The following is a 22,935-nucleotide window of genomic DNA, read 5'->3' as shown; positions in this document are numbered from 1 at the left end:
CCATCACTGGAGGTTTTCAAGACACGACAGGGACAGGGTACTAAATCATCTCATCTAGGCTCCCTTTCTCACAAAAGGCTGGACCAGATGATCTTTGAGGTCCCTTCCAACCTGGGCTGTTCTGTGGTTGTATGATTCTAAAATGCAAGTTAGACTTATTTTCTTCAATCCTTTAAGAATACAATTACAGATCACTTCCCAAATTAGTTGTTATACTTTTTCAACCTACAAGTTGATTTATTGAATCATTCAACCTACATTTTGATTCATTAAATTCATGCAGCACTTTCAGAGCCCAAGCAGTAGGTAAAATTCTCAAGCCTAAGTATCCTTAGTAGCAATGTCACTGGCAATATGGGAAATTCCAACCTAAGATGTGCTGCATGAGATCTATTGTTTGGTTTTCTAATTGACTGCTATTTAGACCCTTATGAAAAAGCCAAACGTTTGGACCTATTATCCTAATATCTCCCTGTGGGAAGTGATGCTTTTTTAGAAAAGATCTGTACTGTGGCACCACTGAATCCTCAGATCTTTTGATAACTTACGACTCTACAGCATAAGATGTTTGCAGCTTGAGTACAAACATATTTTCATCTTCAGACCACACAATCTAGTGTGGTCATTAAGAGAGCCAATGCAGCAAGTTCTGAATGCAATTGTAGTAGGAGTCACTTGACAAACACACCTAGTTTTTAGAAATGCTAAACACTTACACCTTCCACTAATTTTAGTTGAGGAGCTGCCATTTGGCTTGACAATCAAGAACTCAAACAGAGCACTCAAATTTGGCCTGTTGCCACACTATACCCTTCTCTGTTTTCGCAGCTTGCCAGACAAATCTAGAACTGTCCAACACAGAACAAGACCAATGAGACTGAACAGCAACAGGACAGAGTAACACAGAGAACGTGTTAATGGAATGGTTCACTTCAGCTTTCAGCTCTTCCCTCTGTGTGAATGTACCCAGAGATACCTGGGTTCATTTACTCATCCTCCCAGATGATGCCTCATCCAGCTTTCTACGCCGTCCTTTCAGTGTACTCCGGGACATCACATGCTAGCATGGGCTCCAACAGCACTATGGCAAGTCACGTAGTTATTCTTTCTAACGCATCAGCTTTATGTACAACAAAAATAATCCTTAATTAAAATTGTCATGCGGAAGAATAGAACACTCCCAAGCTCTATGATTTCTGTTGAAGGAAGGTCTCTATGGATGTTCAAGCCATTTTCAAAATAAGAAGGGAGAAAAGTCCAATGAAAGATTTTCTGCCGATGTCTCCTCAAATTAGCTTTCAGATGAGATCGTCCAGATGTCTTTAGAACTGGTAGAGCCTGCATTATGACAAATTAAAACTCAGACCCCTATAGCTAGGGACAGAAACTGAGAGAGGCCCATGTCGGGAGTTAGAATAACAGACTCTCCCCAGACACTTTTGTCCATGTTGACAGGCAGACAGTGCAGAAAACGGAGTTTTACCTGGCTGCCCTTGATCAAGTGACTTTCAAATGCATATCAAGCTTACTATGACTATCCAGCATTGAAGCCATGAAGATGTGATCAACAGAGCTAGACTCTGCATCAAAACAATATGCCTCAGACTACTGAAAATTAAGAAGGGCTTTTTTGAAAGCACTAAACAAAGTTGCATACCAATTTTACATTCTGAAACGCAATGTCCTGGAAAGGAGCAAAAATAACTTCACAGCCTATTTAAAATAAAGATTAAAAAAAAAATTTTCACACATAGAATGAACCACACTTCGATGCAAGCATCAAGACAGTCAAAGGACAAAAATTGTATCATATTTGCTGTGAAATACCGCTACAACCCGCAGTATCTGCCAATCTCCTTTACAGAGTGTCTCAGACTACCGAAGTCAGGATAGAATCCTTCAAGATTTTGCAGAAAGATCAGTCAAAAGAAGCAACTTAATACTTAGCCAATACATAAATCCCACTTTGTCACAAAATCAGCAATACAGGAGCAACAACAGTGTAAAAGCTGCTATTAGACTCTGCAGCATCAGAACAGACATTTGTCACCTTCTACTCTCAATCCAGAGATAAACATGTACTTTTCAAGACACGTACAAAAGGTTCTATTTCTTCTCCCTGATCCAAAGGCTTGTGAGAAGGCCACAGTTAAGTCTCTGAACTTGTTTTATGAATGCAGCTTAATTGCTTCCTTCAATCCATTCGTGACAGAAAAGTACTCTCAGAAGACGTGTTTAGCATCCTTAATTGTATTCCAGAGAATACAGAGAAGGTATCTAGAGTTCAAACTAAATTCCTTCATGCAGGTCACAAATCTGCATATCAAAGATGTTAATGTATTTTCGTAAGTGTTAATATGCAGAAAAACATGCTTCATATCTGTACTGGTTTTGGTTGTTAGATTTATGTTGAGTTGTATTTCTTTGTAGTAGCGTGGATGGGACTATGTTTTGGATTTGTGATGAAAACAATGTTGGTAACGCAGGGATGTTTCAGCTACTGCTGAGCAGTGCTTACACAGCGTCAAGGCCTTTTCTGCTCCTCACACCGTCCCACCAGCAAGTCGGCTGGGGGTGCACAAGAAGTTGGGAGGGGACACAGCTGGGACAGCTGACCCCAACGGCTATTCCAGACCATATGATGTCATGCTCAGCAATAAAAGCTGTGGGGGAAGAAGGACAGGGGGACATCTGGAGTGATGGTGTTTGTCTTCTGTTGTGGTTTAGGCCCAGCTGGCAACTAAGCACCATGCAGCCGCTTGCTCACTTCTCCCTCGCCACCCCGGTGGGATGGGGAGGAAAATCAGAAGGAAAAAGGTAAAAACTCATGGGCTGAGATAAGGACAGTTTAATAGGACAACACAAGGAAAGAAGAAATAATAACAACAATAATACTAATAAAAGAGTATATAAAGCAAGTGATGCACAATGCAACTGCTCACCACCCAGAACCCGATGCCCAGCCCGTTCCCGAGCCGCAATCCCTCCGCCCCCCCCCCCAGCCCCACCCCCCCCAGCCAGCTTTCCAGTTATATACGGAGCATGATGTCATATGGCATGGAATATATCCTTGGCTAGGTCAGGTCAACTCTCCTGGGAGTGCCCCTCCCAGTTTCTTGTGAAAAATAACTCTATCCCAGCCAAACCCAGGACATTATCCACCCCTTATTCTATACCTTCTACATCATGCCCAGATCCTACATGTATGGTGTTGGATCGTTGCATGCTGCATCCGGCGCTCATGGCTGGTGTATTTGGCATGGCCCATGCCCATGGTCTGCGGGTTCAAGATGTCAATCTTGAGGAAGTTGCTGGGCACCAGTTGCTGAAGCCAGTTAAAGTTCCATCACTGCTGCACTTCACTCGGTTTCATCAAAGTCCACCCTTCAGTGACTGGGGTGATTCTTACTGTAATACCATTGATAAGGCATATAGCAACTATAGCAGTGATGACATACAGTGGCAGGGTTATTTAGCAATTAACATCATACAGTCCAATTCACTGGCTGTCCTCACCCAAAATCAAATCCCCTTGAGGTACACATCGAACTTCCCCATCCTGCCACACCACCCACCAAGTCCATCCAGGTCCTTGAGCAAAAGCAATCCTGCAGATGGGTTTGTCTCTGCCCAAGGCAGGACTAACTCAGACTGTCTTCCCTAACATATTCTTCATGCCCACTACAGGGACTTTATCCCCTTCTACAGTATATGGAAGATGTGATTGGGCAGGGCCAGCTTGATTGGTAAATCCTCCAGTGTTAACTAACCACATGGTTTTTGCTAAATGTGTATCCCGATGTTTGAAGGTCCCACCCACCAGTGCTCTCACTGTAGTTTTTAACAGTCCATTGTATCATTTGATTTTCCCGGAGGCTGGTGCATGATAGGGGATGTGATATACCCACTCCATGCCATGCTCTTTGGCCCAGGTGTCTATGAGGTTGTTTCGGAAATGAGTCCCGTTGTCTGACTCAATTCTTTCTAGGGAGCCATGTCGCCGTAAGACTTGTTTTTCAAGGCCCAGCGTAGTGTTCCGGGCAGTGTCGTGGAGCACAGGATATGTTTCCAGCCATCTGGTGGTTGCTTCCACCACTGTAAGCACACGGCGCTTGCCTTGGCAGGTTTGTGGAAGTGTGATATAGTTGATCTGCCAGGCCTCTCCATACTTGTATTTCAGCCATCATCCTCCATACTACAGGGGCTTTAACCGCTAGGCTTGCTTGCTTGCAGCACGTTTCACATTCATGGATATCCTGTGCAATAGTGTCCATGGTCAAGTCCACTCCTAGATCACAAGCCTATCTATATGTTGCATCTCTTCCCTGATGGCCTGAGGTGTCACAGGCCCACCGAGCCGTAAATAATTCACCTTTATGTTGCCAGTCCAGATCCACCTGAGCCACTTCAATCTTAGCAGCCTGATCCAGCTGCTGGATGTTTTGATGTTCTTCAGTGGCCCGACTCTTGGGTACGTGAGCACCCATCTATGTGACGGCAGTAGTATCTTGCCACAGTGCAGCAGCCCAGATGGGTTTGCCTCTGCGTTGCCAGTTGCTCTGCTTCCATTGCTGCAACCACCTCCACGGGGCATTTGCCACCATCCATGACTCAGTACAGAGATAGAGCGCTGGCCACTTTTCTCTGTCAGCAATGTCTAACGTCAGCCGGATGGCTTTCACTTCTGCAAACTGGCTCGACTCACCTTCTCCTTCAGCAGTTTCTGCAACTTGTATTATAGGACTCCATACGGCAGCCTTTCACCTCCAATGTTTTCCCACAATGTGACAGGAGCCATCGGTGAACCGGGCATATTGCCTCTCATTTTCTGGCAGTTTATTACACAGCGGGGCCCCTTCAGCACACATCACCTCCTCCTCTGGTGATATTCCGAAATCTTTGCCTTCTGGCCAGTCCATGATCACTTCCAAAATTCCTGGGCAACCGGGGTTTCCTATGCGAGCTCATTGTGCAATCAGTGTGACCCACTTACTCCACATGCCATCCGTTGCATGATGTGTAGAGGAGACCCTCCCTTTGAACATCCAGCCCAGCACAGGCAGTTGGGGTGTTAAGAGCTGTGCTTCAGTACCAACCACTTCCAAGGCAACTTGAACTCCTCCATGTGCTGCCAATACCTCTTTTTCAGTTGGAGTATAGCGAGCCTCGGATCCTTGATATCCCCGACTCCAAAACCCTGGGAGTCAGCCTTGGGTGTCCTTCAGTGCTTTCTGCCAGAGGCTCCAGGTAGGGCCATTCTCTCCGGCTGCAGTATAGAGCACTTTTTTAACATCTTGTCCTGCCCGGACTGGTCCAAGGGCTACTGCACGAACAATCTCCCATTTAATTTGTTCAAAGGCTTGTTGTTGCTCAGGGCCCCATTCAAAATTGTTCTTCTTCTGGGTCACTTGATAGAGAGGGCTTACAATCAGACTGTAATTTGGAATATGCATTCTCCAAAAACCCACAACGCCCAAGAAAGCTTGTGTTTCTTTTTTGCTGGTCGGTGGACACATAGCTGCTATTTTGCTGATCACATCCATTGGGATCTGACAATGCCCATCTTGTCCTTTTAGGAATAATCCTAAAAACTGGATCTCCTGTGAAGGTCCCTTGACCTTACTTCGCTTTATGGCAAAACCGGCCTTCAGAAGGATTTAAACTATTTTCTTCCCTTTCTCAAAAACTTCTTCTGTTGTGTTGCCCCATTCAAAGATGTCATCAATGTACTGGAGGTATTCTGGAGCTTCACGCTGTTCCAGTGCAGCCTGGATCAGTCCATGGCAAATGCTGGGGCTGTGTTTCCACCCCTGGGGCAGTTGATTCCAGGTGTACCAGACACTCCTCCAAGTAAAAGCAAACTGTGGCCAGCACTCTGCTGCCAGAGGGATTGAGAAAAATGCATTAGTGATGTCAATTGTGGCATACCACTTGGCTGCCTTTGACTCCAGTTCGTATGGAAGTTCTAGCATGTCCAGCATGGCAGCACTCAGCAGCAGCGTGACTTCATTCAGGCCACGATAGTCAACTGTTAGTCTCCACTCTCCATTAGATTTCCACACTGGCCATATGGGACTTAAAGGGTGAGCAAGTTTTGCTGATCAGTCCTTGGCCCTCCAGTCAAAAAATCAGCTTATGGATGGGAATCAGAGAGTCTCGGTTGGGGCAATATTGCTGCCGGTGCACTGTTGTGGTAGCAATTGGCACTTGTTGTTCTTCAACCCTCAGCAACCCCACAACTGAAGGGTCCTCAGAGAGACTGGGCAAGGTGGAGAGCTGTTTAATTTCCTCCGTCTCCAAGGCAGCTATACCAAAGGCCCACCGGTACCCTTTTGGGTCCTTGAAATACCCTCTCCTGAGGTAGTCTATGCCAAGGATGCACGGGGCCTCTGAGCCAGTCACAAGGGGGTGTTTCTGCCATTCACTCCCAGTTAGACTCACTTCAGCTTCCAATATAGTTTAGCTGTTGGGATCCCTGTCACTCCAGAAATACAGATGGGTTCTGTCCCTTTATAGCTTGATGGCACTAGGGTACCTTGTGCACCGGTGTCCACTAGAGCCTTATACTCCTGTGGGTCTGACATGCCAGGCTGCAGAATCCACACAGTCCAATAAACTTGGTTGTCCCTTTCCTCCTCCTGGCTGGAGGCAGGACCCCTCTAATCCTGGCCATAGTATTCATAACTCACTTTTTGTAAACGTGAATCAGAAGTCCCTTCAAGAGGATCAGAAGTGAGATCAACCCTTCTACTCTGTCTGGGGAACTGCCTGCTGGAAACTGGAGTGGCATTTTTCCAGGAGGAATCCTCTTTTCTGATTGCTTTACCTCACAACTCACGTACCCGGGCATCTAGGGTCGAGGTAGGTTCTCCATCCCACTTCCTCATGTCCTCTCCATGGTCACGCAGGTAAAACCACAGGGTACACCATAGTGTGTACCTTCTATCTCTTCCCTCTTCAGCAGAGGAACGCTTACTCCTAATAGCTGAGATATGGGCCCACACAGGTAGGGGGCAGAACTTATCCTCGAATTGCTGGAATTCTTGGGACAGTTTCTTGGCTAGCATGTATGGTAGTTTGTCCACAGCTTAGACACAGGCCCGTCAGGAGGAAGAGAGACTTCCTTTGTATTGCCGGACTTGGCCAGCCACTTCATCCACTGTTTGTCCCTCACCTTCTTTCCAGGACATCACTGCCAATGAGTTGGCATACGATGCTGGTGCACGTTGTAGAAACTTCTGCCACGTTGGACTTCATCTGGATCTGTGGGTAACTGCTTGTTATCTGGATCATTATAAATCACCTCCAGCACGGCTAATTCCCTCAGGTACTGGATACCTCTCTCCATAGTGGTCCACTTGCCTAGGTGACATGTAACATCTTCCTTGAAGGGGCACCTTTCCATCACGCCTGACAGAAGTTGCCTCCAGAGGCTGAGGACTTGTGTCTTTTTCCCAATAGCCTTGTCAATGGCCCCTTCCCTAGACAGGGATCCCAGCTGCTTGCCTTCCCTACCCTCTAATTCCAAGCTACTGGCCCATTATCCCAGCACTGGAGCAGCCAGGTGACAATGTGCTCACCTGGATGGCGGCTGAAATCCTTTCTCATACCTCGCAGCTCAGTCGGGGATCAGGATCGGGTGATTATCTCAGGTTCTGCCTCTTCCTCCTGTTCTCGTGATGACCCTGGTTCACCTTCATCCCTCGCTAAGCAAACTGATTTCTCCGTGTATTTCTTCTTCTGCATAGGGGCGACTGACACCGGCACAGGTTGGTTCTCTGTGCCTGGCGCCGGGGTTGGGGTAGCTGCAGGGCTTGTCACGAGGGTTGGAATAGCCGCAGTGCCTGTTGGTCTGTTTTCCCTCCCTTCCCCCTCAGGGTGCTGCATAATATCAAGCAGTGTTTGGTAGATACTGGCCAGTACATAGCACTGTGCAGTAAGTTGTGCCTCTCTGGAATAGGCACCGCATTTTCCTTTCAAATATTCTATTGATTCATCAGGGTCCTGTAGTTCTTTGGGAGTGAATTTCAAAATCATTGGAGGTGAGAAGTTCTCTAGATACCTGCCCATCTTCTCCCACATGCCATGCTACCCATGACTATCCAGCCTCGGGGCAGATCCCTTGGCGGTATTCTTAAAAACTCTTTTTGTAGCCCTAAACAAGACCTGAAACACATTTGAGTGACACAGCAGTAATAGCATGCTGGCTTGAACATCCCAAGGATATTCAAACTTCTCAAAAGCTGTTTTAATTAGCCTGAAGGAGGAAGGGGAGGTGAATGAGCAGGAGAAAGTATCCCCCCCATCTTCCCCATAGACTGGGTGTGATTACTAATAAATTCTGAGAGAAGGCACCCAAGGTATGGGCATGACAACAATACCACACACAAATACCAGCTTAACCTCGTGACCAGTGATGCAATCATATCATAAGTTGACATTACCCAGTACAGCAAAATGATAGTCCTGATCCCTCGCCCAGAGGTGATAAACATCACTGCAGGGAATACACAGTAAACAAATGAACCAACATTGTGACCAGTGACCATTTAACTAATATAAGAAATGCATATTAAAAATTTGTTTTAACATGCTCTGGTCATACCTGTCATTATCTCAATGCTTTGGGCCCCATGTTGGGCACAAAAAGGACTGTCGTGGTTTAAGCCCAGCCAGCAACCAGCCACCACATGGCTGTTCGTTCATTCCTCCCCAACCCTGGTGGGATGGGGAAGAGAATCAGAAGAAAAAGTTAAAAACTCACAGGTTGAGGTAAGGACAGTGTAATACGACAACACAAGGAGAGAATAAATAATAAGAACAATAATACTCGAGATTATGACAGATTTGATTGGAATCTGCTAGATAGAATTTATAGCTGTTACTGCTGTTTAGCTATTAATTGGCAGGCTCCTGTGCTTACCTTACGGTGTATTAGAGTCTAGTGCTTGTTAGTGGCTGCCCTTTGCTTTCGCTGCTTGCTGTACCGCTTATCATCCGACTCTGCTGCGCCTGGGAACATTTTGATAATAGCAATGGCGATGTGCCTGGGCTGGCAGATGGCCAGGGTATCACTGCTGTTTCTGTGCTCCTATACTGAACAGGTTGGAAATCCACTGTGAACTTGAGTTGAAGGGACCGTGACCTGTGGATGAGTCCACGTGGGAGCAGGACACCCCAAAGTGTCTGTGGCCATGGACAAGTCCACGCCAGAGCAGGTATATCTTGAAGTGTCTGTGGCCATGGTTATGTCTATTCCACAGCAGGTATACCTCTGAAGGGATTGTGGCCCAAGGATAAGTCCATGCTGGAGAAGGTACACCTTGAAGCATCTGTGACTGTGGATAAGTCCATGCTGCAGCAGGTACACCTTGAAGCATCAGTGGCTTTGAGTGAGGTCATGCTGGAACACCTCAAAGTGTGTGGCCATGGATGAGCCCACATGTCCTGGTTTTGGCTGGGATAGAGTTAATTTTCTTTCTAGCAGCTGGTATAGTGTTATGTCTTGGATTTAGTATGAGAAGAATGTTGATAACACACTGATGTTTTCAGTTGTTGCTAAGAAGTGTTTAGACTTAAGTCAAGGATTTTTCAGCTTCTCATGCCCAGCCAACAGGAAGGCTGGAGGGCCACAAGAAATTGGGAGGGGACACAGCCAGGGCAGCTGACCCAAACTGGCCAAAGGAATATGCCATACCATGCGACGTCATGCCCAGTATATAAACTGGGGGGAGTTGGCCTGGGAGGGATCACTGCTCGGGAACTAACTGGGCATTGGTCCATGAGTGGTGAGCAATTGCATTGTGCATCGCTTCTTTTGTATATTCCAATCCTTTTATTATTATTATTGCCATTTTGTTATTGTTATTATAATTATTATTTTATTCCTTTCTGTTCTATTAAACTGTTCTTATCTCAACCCATGAGTTCTACTTTTTTTTTTCCCAATCCTCTCCCCCATCCCACTGGGTTGGTGGGGGGAAGTGAGTGAGTGGCTGTGTGGTGCTTAGTTGCTGGCTGGGATTAAACCATGACACCACGACAGAGCAGGTACACCCCTGAAGGGACTGTGGCCATGAATAAGGCCATGTTGGAGCAGGTACACTCCTAACAGGGCTGTGGCTGTGGGTAAGGCCACGCTGGAAGAGATGTATCTCTGAAAGCATTGCGGCCCATGGATAAGACTGTGCTGGAGCAGGTGCACCTCAAAGCAACTGGGGCTGTGGATAAGTCGATGCTGCAGCAGGTATACCCCTGAAGACTGTGGCTCATTGATAAGGCTCCACTTGGAGCAAGTATACCCCTAAAGGACTGCGGTCCACAGATAAGTCCAAGCCAGAGCAGGGGTAAGGGGAGTTGTTCATTACAATGTTAAACCCTATGACCTGGTCCAAAGGGAGCAGGTGTAAAGACTGTAATGGAAATACCTTTAAATTGTTGTAACCCATTATTTGAGTTACCTGTTATAGGAATTACTATAGCAGGAACCACCTGAACCAGTGGAGGATGAGCTGCACAAGAAGCAGTACAAGTGCAGCAGTGACCTGACCAGGGCTTTGGTGCCCAATAACTCTATGCAACACACCACCTCTCCTGTCCTGAGTGATCACCATAACAGATGGATCCCAAAGTCATGGACTAAATTAACTCAATGGATGTTTTGTGGACATTTATGGACATTTTACAGACATTTCACAGAGGTGGTCCACAAACTAAGAGAACGATATCTGTGTATGTATCAAAGGATGGGAATGGAGGGGAGTGGTTAATGAGGATGTATTGGATAATGTGTGACCTGAACATGATGTGAATGGTATGGAATAAGGCATGGAGAATGTCCTGGGTTTAGCTGGGATAGACTTAAATTTCTTCGTAATAGCTTGGATGGGGTTATGTTTTGGATTTGTGATGAAAACAATGTTGGTAACACAGGGATGTTTCAGCTACTGCTGAGCAGTGCTTACACAGCGTCAAGGCCTTTTCTGCTCCTCACACCGTCCCACCAGCAAGTCGGCTGGGGGTGCACAAGAAGTTGGGAGGAGACACAGCTGGGAGAGCTGACCCAAACTTACCCAAGGGGATTTTCCAGACCATATGATGCCATGCTCAGCAATAAAAGCTGGGGGGGGGGGGGGGGGAGGAGAAGAAGGAGGAGGGGGACATTTGGAGTGATGGTATCTGTCTTCCCAAGTAACCATTATGTGTGATGGAGCCCTGGAGATGGCTGAACACCTGCCTGCTGATGGGAAGTAGTGAATGAATCCCTTGTTTTGTTTTGCTTGCGTGTGCAGCTTTTACTTTCCCTATTAAACTGTCTTTATCTCAACCCACAAGTTTTCTTGCTTTTACCCTTGCAATTCTCTCCCCCATCCTACTGGAGGAGGAGTGAGCAAGCAGCTATGTGCTGCTTAGTTGCCAGCTGAGGTTAAGTCACAACAATATCATAAGAGGATCTTAAAGTACTGAAGGATCAGAACAAAAATGTTAGTCGATGCATATTCACCCATCTCCCCTGCCTTCTCCAAAACCTTCCTATTTAGCCCAACTCTTCTGCCCAGTAGAGCGCTCCTCACAAGAGGATTTACCCATTGTCAAGACAATTAAGAAGGTGGTGTGGGTTGACAGCGCTGTTCACTGACGCTAAAGCAAAGCAAGAAGGCTTTTCTCCTGCTAGATACAACACAGATTTACATTGATTGTTACAATGAGGCAGAATTACATTTGTTACATTCTTCTCATACTCCTAAGATTTTATACTGTCAAGTATTGATCTCAATCACAATGCCAATGATGAAACAATAGCAAAATGCTTTCAAAGGTGAACTTTCAATTTCTGCCATGGTACACTTTCTTATGAGAGCTGAGATACACTAAGCGCTTGGCAGCCTCTAATGGGGAAAAGGCTTATGCTCATCAAAGCTTGTGCTTGTTCCCTTTTCTGGCTACACTATTCTCCCTCCAGCCCCAAGGCCAACTTTGGTGTGCTGGAAAACCACAGGCCAGGCTGACTCAACTCCATAATGCCGCAAAACAATTTTCTTTTGGCCAGATTAGTTTTCTGCAACAGAAGAGGTGAATAGTTTGATATATGATACAGTGCAAAAGAGCTGGTACAGAGGCAGGAACATGTATCCAGGCATAGAACATGCCCCTTTCAACAGAACCAAGCTGTTAATTCAGCTTAGCCATAACATGAAACCTCAGCTTGAAAATGCAAGTGTAACTTCCTGTCACTTACTTGAATCCATTCCTGTTCCATCATCCAAAAAACACAGCATGAATCCACCTCGTAGGTCTTCCCGTCGTTCTACAAGAGAAGAGTTATTCACTACTCCCACAAGCAAGTTAAAATTTCTGTAAAATGGAATCAGTGTTCACGACAGAAGCAACACAACAAACAGGATTTTCACACCCCCAATATGGCTAAGCTGTAAGAAAGAACACCAGATTTTTGCTACAGAATGTCTAACAACTTCTCCTGCACTTTAAACTGTATGTAAATACATGCTACAAGAGTATATCGTAAAAGCAGGTTTCTTAAGCATCCAGTACAAACAGCTACTCACTTTACCTGACCTCACCTGAAGGCTGATCTAAGTGCTTGCCCAACTTATTTGTAAAGGTACTACTTTCTGAAAGACAACAGCCACTGGGGCACAGGACAAACAGTAGAATCACAGAATTATTTACGTTGCAAAAGACCCTGAAGATCATCAAGTCCAACCATAAACCTAACACTGCCAAGTCCACCACTAAACCATGTCGCTAGCACCACAAGTCTTTTAAACCCTCCAGGGATGGTGACTCAACCACTTCCCTGGGCAGCCTGTTCCAGTGCTTGATAAACCTTTCGGTGAAGAAATTTTTCCTAATATCCAATCTAAACCTCACCTGGCACAACTTGAGGCCATTTCCTCTCGTCATATCACTTGTTACTTGGCAAAAGGGACTGACACCCACTACTTTCAGGTAGTTGTAGAGAGCAATAAGGTCTCCCCTCAGCCTCCTTTCCTCCAAACAACCCCAGTTCCCTCAGCCGCTCCTCATAAGACTTGTTCTTCAGACCCTTCACCAGCTTTGTTGCTCTTCTTTGGACACACTCCAGCACCTCAATGTCTTTCTTGTAGTGAGGGGCCCAAAACTGAACACAGTATTGGGCATGAACACCCTCACTCTTATTCTACCAGGTGCAATACACATTTGAACCCTAAATCCAAGCTAACTACTGATTTAACTGCCAACATGCAAGGAAGTAGCAGGAGTGACTTACCAGTATAAATGTCTATTCTTGTGGCATCGGCATCTCTACAAAGCAATAAAAAGACAATCAGTATTCAAATGTCAAATAGAAACGAAGCTAAAATCTAGGCACATGCAGTAATTTCCAAAATTAACTGGCTGCACAGATCAAAGTCCACAAAGGCCCCACAGTCAGCACTGACAGATTAAGAGCCACATTATTCTACTTTTTGCCTACTTGAACCCAAACTCCAGCACAAGTCATTGCTGCCACACAACTAAACCTAGTTACAGTGAGTATCACTGGCTTTTTAACAAAAGTCATATTGGGGGGGGGGGTGGGGGCAGTCAAATAAACACACACTTCTGAGCTCCCTCCTGTATGAAACAAACAATAACTACATTTTTTCTGTCAAGCTGCCTATGAAAAGTTAAGTAACTCCACATAAAACTCCATCCAAATACATTCAAAGTTGTCATAGGAAACTGTATCATTACAAGATCATTTAAGTAAAGCCCTTCATACACTCTCCATCCTTCTTTGTATTTGAAAAAGCAGCATATACAGCACTACTGCCCTCTTCTCAAAACCAATTTTTAATTTTTTTTTGTATGTAGACCATCATATGCCCTTGGTTTGCTGATCAGAAGAGTGCAGCTGTAGTGCTGTAATAAAACCCCACTTCCCAAATGCCAAAGTCACTTTGTTTTGTCTTTGTATCTCCAGCCAAGTACAGCTACCTCCTTCCCAGAAGGCCAACCTCTCTTTTGCCAGAGGAGGAACCAAGAGGTTGAAGAGAAAACCACCCATTAATCTCAAAGATGCTACATTTAACTATGTTGTAGCAAAACTGAAAACAGCAACAGTGTGCATGCACATATGGCTGATTCCCCACACAGAATTTTTCCTACGCAAGAAATCTTCCAGTTTCAGCTCCTTACATTACAAACCGCATAGTGTGACAATTCTTGCTTGATAGAAAATGATCTCAAAATATTTCCATAATGCCACATCAGAATATTTTGTGAAGCTCGAGAGATAAGTACGCAAGGCTTGGGATGCAGCTATAGCCTGGATTCCCGAGTGCAAACATGAGAAATGTGGCTTAAAACCTGCAATTTCCAAACACCAATTCTCCTTTCAAGTGTTACAATTGCTCTAACTGCTCTTGCTCTATTTTTCAGCATCCCACTTCTGATTTCATTTTCATCCTATCACCATACTTGATACTAGGAGTCAAGGGTTAGGAGAGTCCCAGCTCCAGTAATTATTATTTCACCAATTTCTTTAAAAAAAAAGGCAGACTTATTCTTTCCTTAAATCTGTCTTGTGTCTTCTAACAATTTCCCTTCTGATCTGAGTTGTTCTGATTCATTCAAACATACCTTTTCAAGAATAATACTTTTTTCTTTTTTTTTTTTTAAAGGGGGTAGATGTGGCAGTATGAGAGGACCAAGGGAAATATTCATACTAAACTACAGCAAAGTCTTCTATTTTGTATTTTTCGTAATGTCTGCCAGAAGTGAAAATTGCTTAAGATCAACAAATAGACAGGCTAATTAAATCTTAACCAAATTTACCTTGGGAATTAGGCAGTCTCAGGTACATACCTGGCATTATCTACAAGTTCAGCAAGGGCACCAAACAAGAACTCATGGGTAGTTCTGCAACAAAACACAGAATCAGCAGGGTTACACTGACAAAAAGAGAGACCTTTAGTTAAACAAGAATCTCAACTACATTTTAAAAGAAACCAATCATATGTCTACAATACTAACATCTGCCGCTGAGAGCAGACTAGAAATGAGCGTTATGTTACTGTCTACCAGAGGCAGACACACAGCAGATGGGCTGACCTGTATAGAGTCTGATTCAACAAACCGCTGCTCACTATTGTCTAAAAAACATCACATGGTAAACACATACAACAGAGAAAATTATTGACCTAATGAACCAGCCTATGAACCAGTCAACAATTCATATAAATCCTTAATTATTCACCACAGTGACAAGTCTCTTCATGGCAACTAAACACTGCCTCTACATAAAACACGGACAGATGAGGATTATGCATAAGGTCTGTCTCCCCCATGCACATATCACTTTGCAGAAGTTATTTCTGACAGAAGGAAGCTTCCAGATCCTGGAAGACTTCCAATAGCTGCAACTGCACCTAATCCAGAGAAAGACAGTCTTCTGCCACCACTGTACCATACCACCTTCCAAACTCAACGCTAAAATCATCTAGCTGGGTGCCACTTCAGCACAATCTCAAAAGCCATGTTTAGTTTCCAGCCTCTTAACTGCCACCTTTTTTAAGCTGCGCACATTTTAAAGCCATTAGTTATGTGCCTCAGCCTTGAAAGATCCATTGTGAGAAAACCTTGAAGAGCTAATAAAATCATTACAATACATTGTCTGCCAACATTAATGTAACATCTCCATTGAACACTCAATTTGGTGACCTATCTTCCAAATTTAACAATTATTTCAAATGTAGATAAGCCACATCGACCCCAATATTAACAGCAGCTACAAGACCTGGAGAAACAGTTGCTGGAACTTATTGCTCCTCTAGGATGCTTGATGAAGAAACTGAGTCCTCAGAAAATGTTTTTATCAACATGTTTCAGTTTGCCTGAAACCTCTTCACATACAACCTGCTTTTGCTACTACACAGAAGGGCCAACAGGTGACCAAACAGTAAGTGATACCTATTCCTATTTTCAGCTTTCGAAGAACAGATACATAGGTACTTCCCACACATAAAATATATAGCTGTCCATAACGCTAATAATCACAAAATGAACTTTCATATCCATCTTCAATGTCACGACACCTAACCCATCAACACAGCTCCAATCAGAGGTAAAACACATCAGCCTTCAAAGTAATCGCTAGAACCATGAGAATGGAGATTTCCATCTCTGCAAGTTCCCACTTGCCCACACAGAGACAAGAGACAGAAGGGAATGGTGTTTTGAACACTATCCTCCCAATCAGAAAGCTTCCACAGAAGCTCAAACCTGGCATTCTTTCCTTTGAGCAGGATTTCCTGTGCACAGATTCCAAGTGCTCCCTCAAGGCTCCACAAATCAACATCCCAGAATTTTATTTAGGAAGTAACCCATGTCAGGAAAAACCCACAAGCAAATGGATGCTTTAGCACCAGTAACTACACTTCATTAGCAGCTTTTACTCTACCATTTAAAGAATGCTTCAAACAAAGGAAAAGATGCAAATCAGATATAAACAGGGATTTCCAAAGAAAGATATTGTAACAAAACAGCTGAAAACATAGCTGTTGATGATAAGAAGAGAGGCAAGAGAAAACATGATTTCCACATAGCCTCATACTCAACTTGAGTATCTACCAAAACTGGAACCTCTTGTGCTGACACAGGCAAAGTGAAACCTTGCTACAAGCAAGTGAAATCCACTCCAGCTATTTATCTCTAACAAAAAAATTATATACACTATAAGTATCTTCTATTCAGTATATTAATCTCAACACTTACACTTATCTTGTCAATATCTAATTAAAGTCAGATGAAGTGCTTTGGCCTGATACAATCGACTCAGCTTTAACAAAAACTATTGTCTTGCCTTCTGGTCAAAAGTGCCTGAAATACTTAACATCCACCATTATCAACTGGTGACAATTTCCCCCCATGTCCCAAAAAAAGTTTGGGATTATTTTACTTGCAACATAAATTAAAAAAAACATGAGGCAAGCTGTTGGCAAAATGGAGTCTATCAGAGCTTGCACATAACCTGGAAACACTTAAGTGTGAGCTAGATGAGCATCATCAGAAGCAATAGTAACCTCCATCAGTCAGAGCACTTGAAATGCAACTGCTACGGGTCACACAACTGATGAAATGACACATGGAAGTGGGGGAAGTATTATCAAAATCTGTAGTCTCAGCGACAACTCATCTTGGCAGAAGCAGACTGGCTTGGACCTTCCTACAACTTCCAACTTTCATTCAAGACAGCTCCATGCAGGAGTGCAGGCTTGACAAGGAACAGAACATGGAAGTCCAATGCTGCCAATTTATTGAAATTTGGGTTACAAAACGTCAAGTTAGGCGACTCTGTAGAACGCAACCAATTTCAAACACCTCTAAAAACAACCATTTGGAGTAACATCCCAAGGGAAAAAAAGCTTATTGTTCTTAGAGGATGACCCCTGTTTGAACCCAGTTGGACGCTTGATCCTGCATAGTCAGACAAGTACCTAATTACTAATGAAAAACATAAGACTTAATTTTTGTTCTGAAGGAGACGACACGTGGGAAAATGTTTTAAGTTTGGCATCTGCATCGGGAACAAGAGCTATCCTCTCAGTACTGCACTCTGTTTCAGGTCAGAACAGAAAACATGCACAAGAAGAAATGTGAGAGCTTGAGGGGTGGGGAGATGTTGTTGGTCTGTTATTACTAGTATTCCTCAAGTCCACCATTTGGTCATTTTGAAGTCTCTCTATTTGAGTGACCTTCTTCCACTCCTGCTGTATTCAACAGGACAATTCTAGTAACAGAAAAAAAACTCAAGTTCAATCACAAGCTAAATCCTACCTACTGTTAGAAGACAACTTCAGCTGTTCAACTTTTAAGAAACTCCTTCAATTTTGCATTACAAATATTCAAAATATGCAAAAACAAGTTGGTTGGGCTCATGTGTGGTTTTGTGATCATGTCAATGAATGGCTTTGGAAGTATTTTAAAGTAGCAGCATTTAATTTTTAATGAAAACCAATGTGAAGGTAAGTGGGTGGTTCTGGGAAGTCGCAAGAACAATGCACAGGTAACTTTCACATGCTTATGCACAGTGATTTTCATTCACCTTTCACATGGAATCATGGAATAGTTTGGGTTAGGACCTTTAAAGGTCATCTAGTCCAACTCCCCCTGCAAAGAGCAGGGACACCTTTCACCAGATCAGGTTGCTCAGAGCCCTGTCCAACCTGACCTTGAACGTTTCTAGGGATGGGGCATCTACCACCTCTCTGGGCAGCCTGTGCCAGTGTTTCACCACCCTCACTGTAAAAAATGTCTTTCTTCTCTCTAGTCTACATCTACCCTCTTTTAGTCTAAAACCATTACCCCTTGTCCTATCGCTACAGGCCCTACCAAAAAGTCTGTCCCCCACTCAACTATTCATCAGGAAAAGCACCTGGAAAGCTTGGAAAAGCACAGTGGTATTTTTATTAAAATAAATATGGCAACTGACGCGATTCAGGTACATGCTGTGAAATTTGCCATCAAACATAGAAGCATTAAGAAGCTATTGAAAAGATCTGCTGCAAGTACTCTGTGTTAGACATACTAAAACTTTTCCTGAAGAAAGCCTTAAAAAAGGAAAAAAAAAAAAAAAAGTCATGGCTTCCTTCTGCACCTCAACAGCTAGATGGCTGATTTTTAACTGCGATTTAAAGAACTTCTATCTCCATGACTATGAGAACATCTTTAGCACTGAAATGAAATCTGGCTGAGATGGTATGGTTCTCCTCAGCAAGAGAGAATAGTCCAAGAGACAAGAGTTTCCATTACCAAAAGACCTATGCTGCTTTTGGGTTGGTTTGGTCGGTTTTTTGCTTGGTTGGGGTTTTTTTGTTTGGTTTTGGTTGTGGATTTTTGGGGGGTGGGGTCCCCTCATTTTTTTCTTGGGGGAGCAGGGGGGTTGTTTGTTTGTCATGGGTTGGTTTGGGTTGTTGTTTTTTTTTTTTGCTTTTAAAAATGACTTCCATTGTTTCAATTCCCATCCTTAGGGAAGCATTTGACTTATGCACTGATCCCCATAATCTCAAAAGGCTCTTCACTCATGATGGACGAAAAGCCCTGGCTTTGGCTTATTCATATGCATTAGCTTCCAGCTCCTCTTAACAATTTTATTATGCATTGCAGACATGTAGCACACCGGAAGTAGACTGGCAGCATAAGCAGAACAGAAAGTATGGTAGCAACACGACGTAGCTTTAATATTTAACACTTCAGGGCAGCAACAACACATCAGCTTTTTCCGCAGCACAGACATTATCTTCTTACGGAAATGGCTAGAGTTCTGGTGTTCTGCAGGCAAACACAAGCTGCTGACAGAGGTCTGCCGTACGGTCTGCTAATCCATAAAAACGCTTGTTTTCTGCAGCTGAACATGAGAATTTCACAAATCGGTGGCAGCACCAGGAATGTGACTCAGTATTGTCCATCACCTTTAGGCACCAGACCGTTCACTCCACATGCAACCGCTACCAGCCAAGCCAGAGAGGGAAGCCACAGGACACGGACCCAAGGGTGACACCAGGCTGTTACTAGGTTTCTTCTCCTGTGCAAAACCCATTACTTTCCCGATTCTGAAAAGAAATGGATCATAACGCTCTTGGCATATGTGAGATTCATCTTAGTTGCTCTTGCAGATGTATCCTGTGCTACCAACAAAACCAGTCAGATCTACTTTGAAATCAAGTTGCATGTATTTCCATGCATCAGAAGTCTTTAGACTGGCGCAGACCACTTCAGTCCTTCACTCTAAGCTTGCCTTCACACGTTGAAAAGGGAAAGTGAAAAGATAAGCCCGCACTTTGTTTCTTCTTCTATTGGTGGCAACTGTAACAATCAACTCTTCCACGAAATGTTAGAAGACAATCTTATGCCGGTGACCAGCTGATCAAAATGAAGAAATGCTAAGTGTGGTTCACATTGTTCTTCCAGGGCAGTTCGGCCGGAACAAGCTCTTTCTTTAAACCCTTCTGTACATGGCAGTACAAGGTGTATGTGCAATACGCAGGTCTCAGATGGGTGTTTGACCCTGCTAAGCACTGTTTTCTGGTGGCACTTCCCATCTTCCAGACATGCACTCAGAAATAACCCATTTTAAACAAGAACTCTGCCTCTTCTCAGGAGATTTTATTTTTGGGGATTCATCAGTGAATGCAAAAACCACAGCAGCTTCAAAAAGCTGATCGGAAGAAGAATCTCTTATTCCTGCTTGAAATATATCTGCACAAAATACTTGGGCGCAAATGAAACCAGATGCCATGGAGGGATGTGTTGTGGTTTAGGCCCCGCTGACAACTAAACACCACACAGCTGCTCACTCGCTCCTCCCCCTCTCCCTGGAGGGATGAGGAGGAGAATCGGAAGGAAAAAGATAAAAACTTGTGGGTTGAGATAAGGATCATTTAACAGGACAACACAAGGAGAGCTGAAACAATAATAACAATAATAAAAGAATATACAAAATGAGTGATGCACTATGCAATTGCTCACCACGCGGAACCCGATGCCCAGCCCATTCCTGAGCTGCAATCCATGTCCCCGCTGGCCAGCTCCCCCAGTTTATGTACTGAGCATGACATCATATGGCATCAAATATCCCCTCGTCTAGTTGGGGTCAGCTCTCCTGGCTGTGCCGCCTTCCAGTTCTTGTGAAAATTAACTCTAAACCCAGGACAGATGACAGCCGCTACAGCCAGCGGACTTGCTTCTCCAGAACAGAGAGGGGCAGCCATAAAGCTACTGCTGACCTAAGCGCTACACCCTCCTCCTCTCATGACACCCCCCGCGGAGGCCTGTCCTCTCCGCACGCCGGTATCCTCTACACACCGCAGGCCTGCCCAGAGTACAGCCACAGCCCAGCCCTGGCCAGTATGGCCACCGGAGCCAGGAGCAGGCGATGAGGCACCCAGGACGTGCCCCGCCAGGCCGGCATACCCATACTCACCCGCCGCCCCAGGCGCCGCGGCGCGGGAGGGCGGCACGGCCACTGCCACGGGCACGCAGCGGGGTCACCCGGGCAGGCGTGGGCCACGGCACCACCCTGCCGCAGCCCCGCCCGGTGGCCGCGGCCCGTCGCGGCCCGGTACTCACGAGTTGGTGTGCAGGTACTCGAAGGAGAGCTGGGCCCGGTTCAGGCTGCTGTAATTGGCCAAGGCCATGGCGGCGGCGACCGGGCCCGGGCCGAGCTCCGCGTGCGCTGGCGGCCCTGCGCACCTCGAGGCCTCCCTGCCCACCACCCCCCACCCCCGGCAGGAGACCGGCGCGGGGCCCCCGCCGGGCCGCAGCCGCCGGCTGCTCCTGCCGCCCGCCCACCAGCCCCGCTTTGTTCTCGGCCGCGATTGCGATCGCACCCCGCAGCCGCAGCCGCAGCCACAGCCGCAGCCGCCCCCGTCCGAGGGGGCGGGGCCGAACCGCTCACCGCCCATTGGGCGGGCCGTGGCACGTGACGGGAGGGCCATGGCGCGGGCCGCTGCGGCCATACTCGCCCACCGCCCCGGGGGCGGGCCGGCCGCTGCCGCGGGCACGCGGGGGGCGTCCCCGGGGGCGCGGGCCGCAGCCCCGCCCTGCCGCAGCCCCGCCCGGTGGCCGCGGCCCGGTACTCACGAGTTGGTGTGCAGGTACTCGAAGGTGAGCTGGGCCCGGTTCAGGCTGCTGTAATTGGCCAAGGCCATGGCGGCGGCGACCGGGCCCGGGCCCGGGCCGAGCTCCGCGTGCGCCGGCGGCCCCCGCGCGCCTCGAGGCCTCCCCGCCTACCACCTCCCGCCGCCGGTCGATGCCCCCCCGCCGGGAGGCCGGCGTGGGGGCCCCCACCGGGCCGCGGCCGCCAGCTGCTCCTACCGGGGCGGGCCCCGCCCGCCCCCCGGCCCCGTTTTGTCTCCGCCGCGATCGCGATCGCGCCCCGCAGCCGCGGTCGCCCCCGCCCGGGGGAGGGCGGGGCCGAATCGCTCACCGCCTATTGGGTGGGCGCTGCCACGTGACGGGAGAGCCGTGCTGCGGGCCGCCGCGGCTTCTCCGCGGCCGCGTGACGGGCGCACTCGGCTGGCGAGAGGCGGGTGGGAGCGGGTGAGTGCGGCGCGCGCGGCCGCCACGCCAACCGCCCCGCAGGGCGCGGAGGCCCCGCGGCCGCCCGCGAGACCCCCCCCGGCCCCCCTCCGCCCTTCCCCGGGCTTCCGCCCCGCCGGGAGCCGAGCGCCTCAGCGCCGTGGCAGCGGGAGCAGCCGCCGCGGTCTCCCCGAGGGCGGGCGGGAGGGGAGGGCCGCGCCGGGGAGGCCGCCCGGTAGCGGGAGCAGCGTCCAGCCCGCGCGTCCTGAGGAAACCCTGCCGGAACGGTGGGGCTCGACCGCCGCGCGGGGGGCGCGGGGTGGGGGGGGAGCACCGGGGCTTGTCCCGGCCTGGTGCGTCTCGGACAGGGGAGGCGGCTGCGGCGAGCGGGGCGCGGCGGGTCCAGCTGATCGTCAGTCTCGGGCGCCGGGGCGGAGGGGGAGAAGCCTCCCCGTCCCCCGGAGTCGCGGTCGCGGCCGCAGCGGCTCTGGGCGCCCTGCGAAGGGGCCGCGGCTCCGTCAGAAGGACGCGGCTGGATGGAGAGACCCCGCCGCTGAAATCCGTCTGGAGACTGTCGGCCTCTGGCCTGCGAGAGAGTGCGTGGACTTCAACGTTGGGCTGTCTGGTTCCTGCAGCTGGCGGCGTGTGCAGTCGGTGAAGGCGCTGGGAAGTCATTAATGAGAAGCGGCTGAATGCACCATACTTATTAAAATATATAAAGAGAGAGGGTATACAAAATCATAAGTATTCTTGCTTCAATCCAGTGCCTTTGATTGATCTTGAAATCCGAAGGGATTGAGAGAAGTGGGGCTGTCCTCCTTGTATCCTGTGCACACCTTGTCCCTGTCTAAACCACAGGCTGAACCCAGGAAT

The 22,935-nt window shown here is 47.0% G+C and overlaps 1 protein-coding gene across 3 annotated transcripts in view; it reads right to left on the bottom strand.

Annotated features, from left to right (window-relative positions):
* MORC2 (MORC family CW-type zinc finger 2) overlaps nucleotides 1-21,911 on the bottom strand; it is a 63,751-nt gene extending 41,840 nt beyond the window's left edge. The window contains exons 1-4 of one of the 3 annotated variants that reach the window (XM_075041961.1): nucleotides 21,625-21,911; nucleotides 14,851-14,904; nucleotides 13,271-13,305; nucleotides 12,239-12,307 (exon numbers count right to left, since the gene is read on the bottom strand). In XM_075041961.1, the coding sequence (XP_074898062.1) occupies nucleotides 12,239-12,307; nucleotides 13,271-13,305; nucleotides 14,851-14,904; nucleotides 21,625-21,692 (226 nt within the window). In that variant the 5' untranslated portion in view covers nucleotides 21,693-21,911. Of the gene's footprint in view, nucleotides 1-3,176; nucleotides 8,797-12,238; nucleotides 12,308-13,270; nucleotides 13,306-14,850; nucleotides 14,905-21,111; nucleotides 21,252-21,624 lie in introns of those variants that run through there. The other 2 variants (XM_075041962.1, XM_075041963.1) reach the window with 2 other exon arrangements.
* Between the last annotated feature and the right edge of the window lie 1,024 nt (nucleotides 21,912-22,935).

Source organism: Buteo buteo, chromosome 11, assembly GCF_964188355.1.
Source record: "Buteo buteo chromosome 11, bButBut1.hap1.1, whole genome shotgun sequence".
Taxonomy (NCBI): domain Eukaryota; kingdom Metazoa; phylum Chordata; class Aves; order Accipitriformes; family Accipitridae; genus Buteo; species Buteo buteo.
Note: the sequence above shows the minus strand (reverse complement) of the source record. Positions and strands in the feature narration are given on the sequence as shown.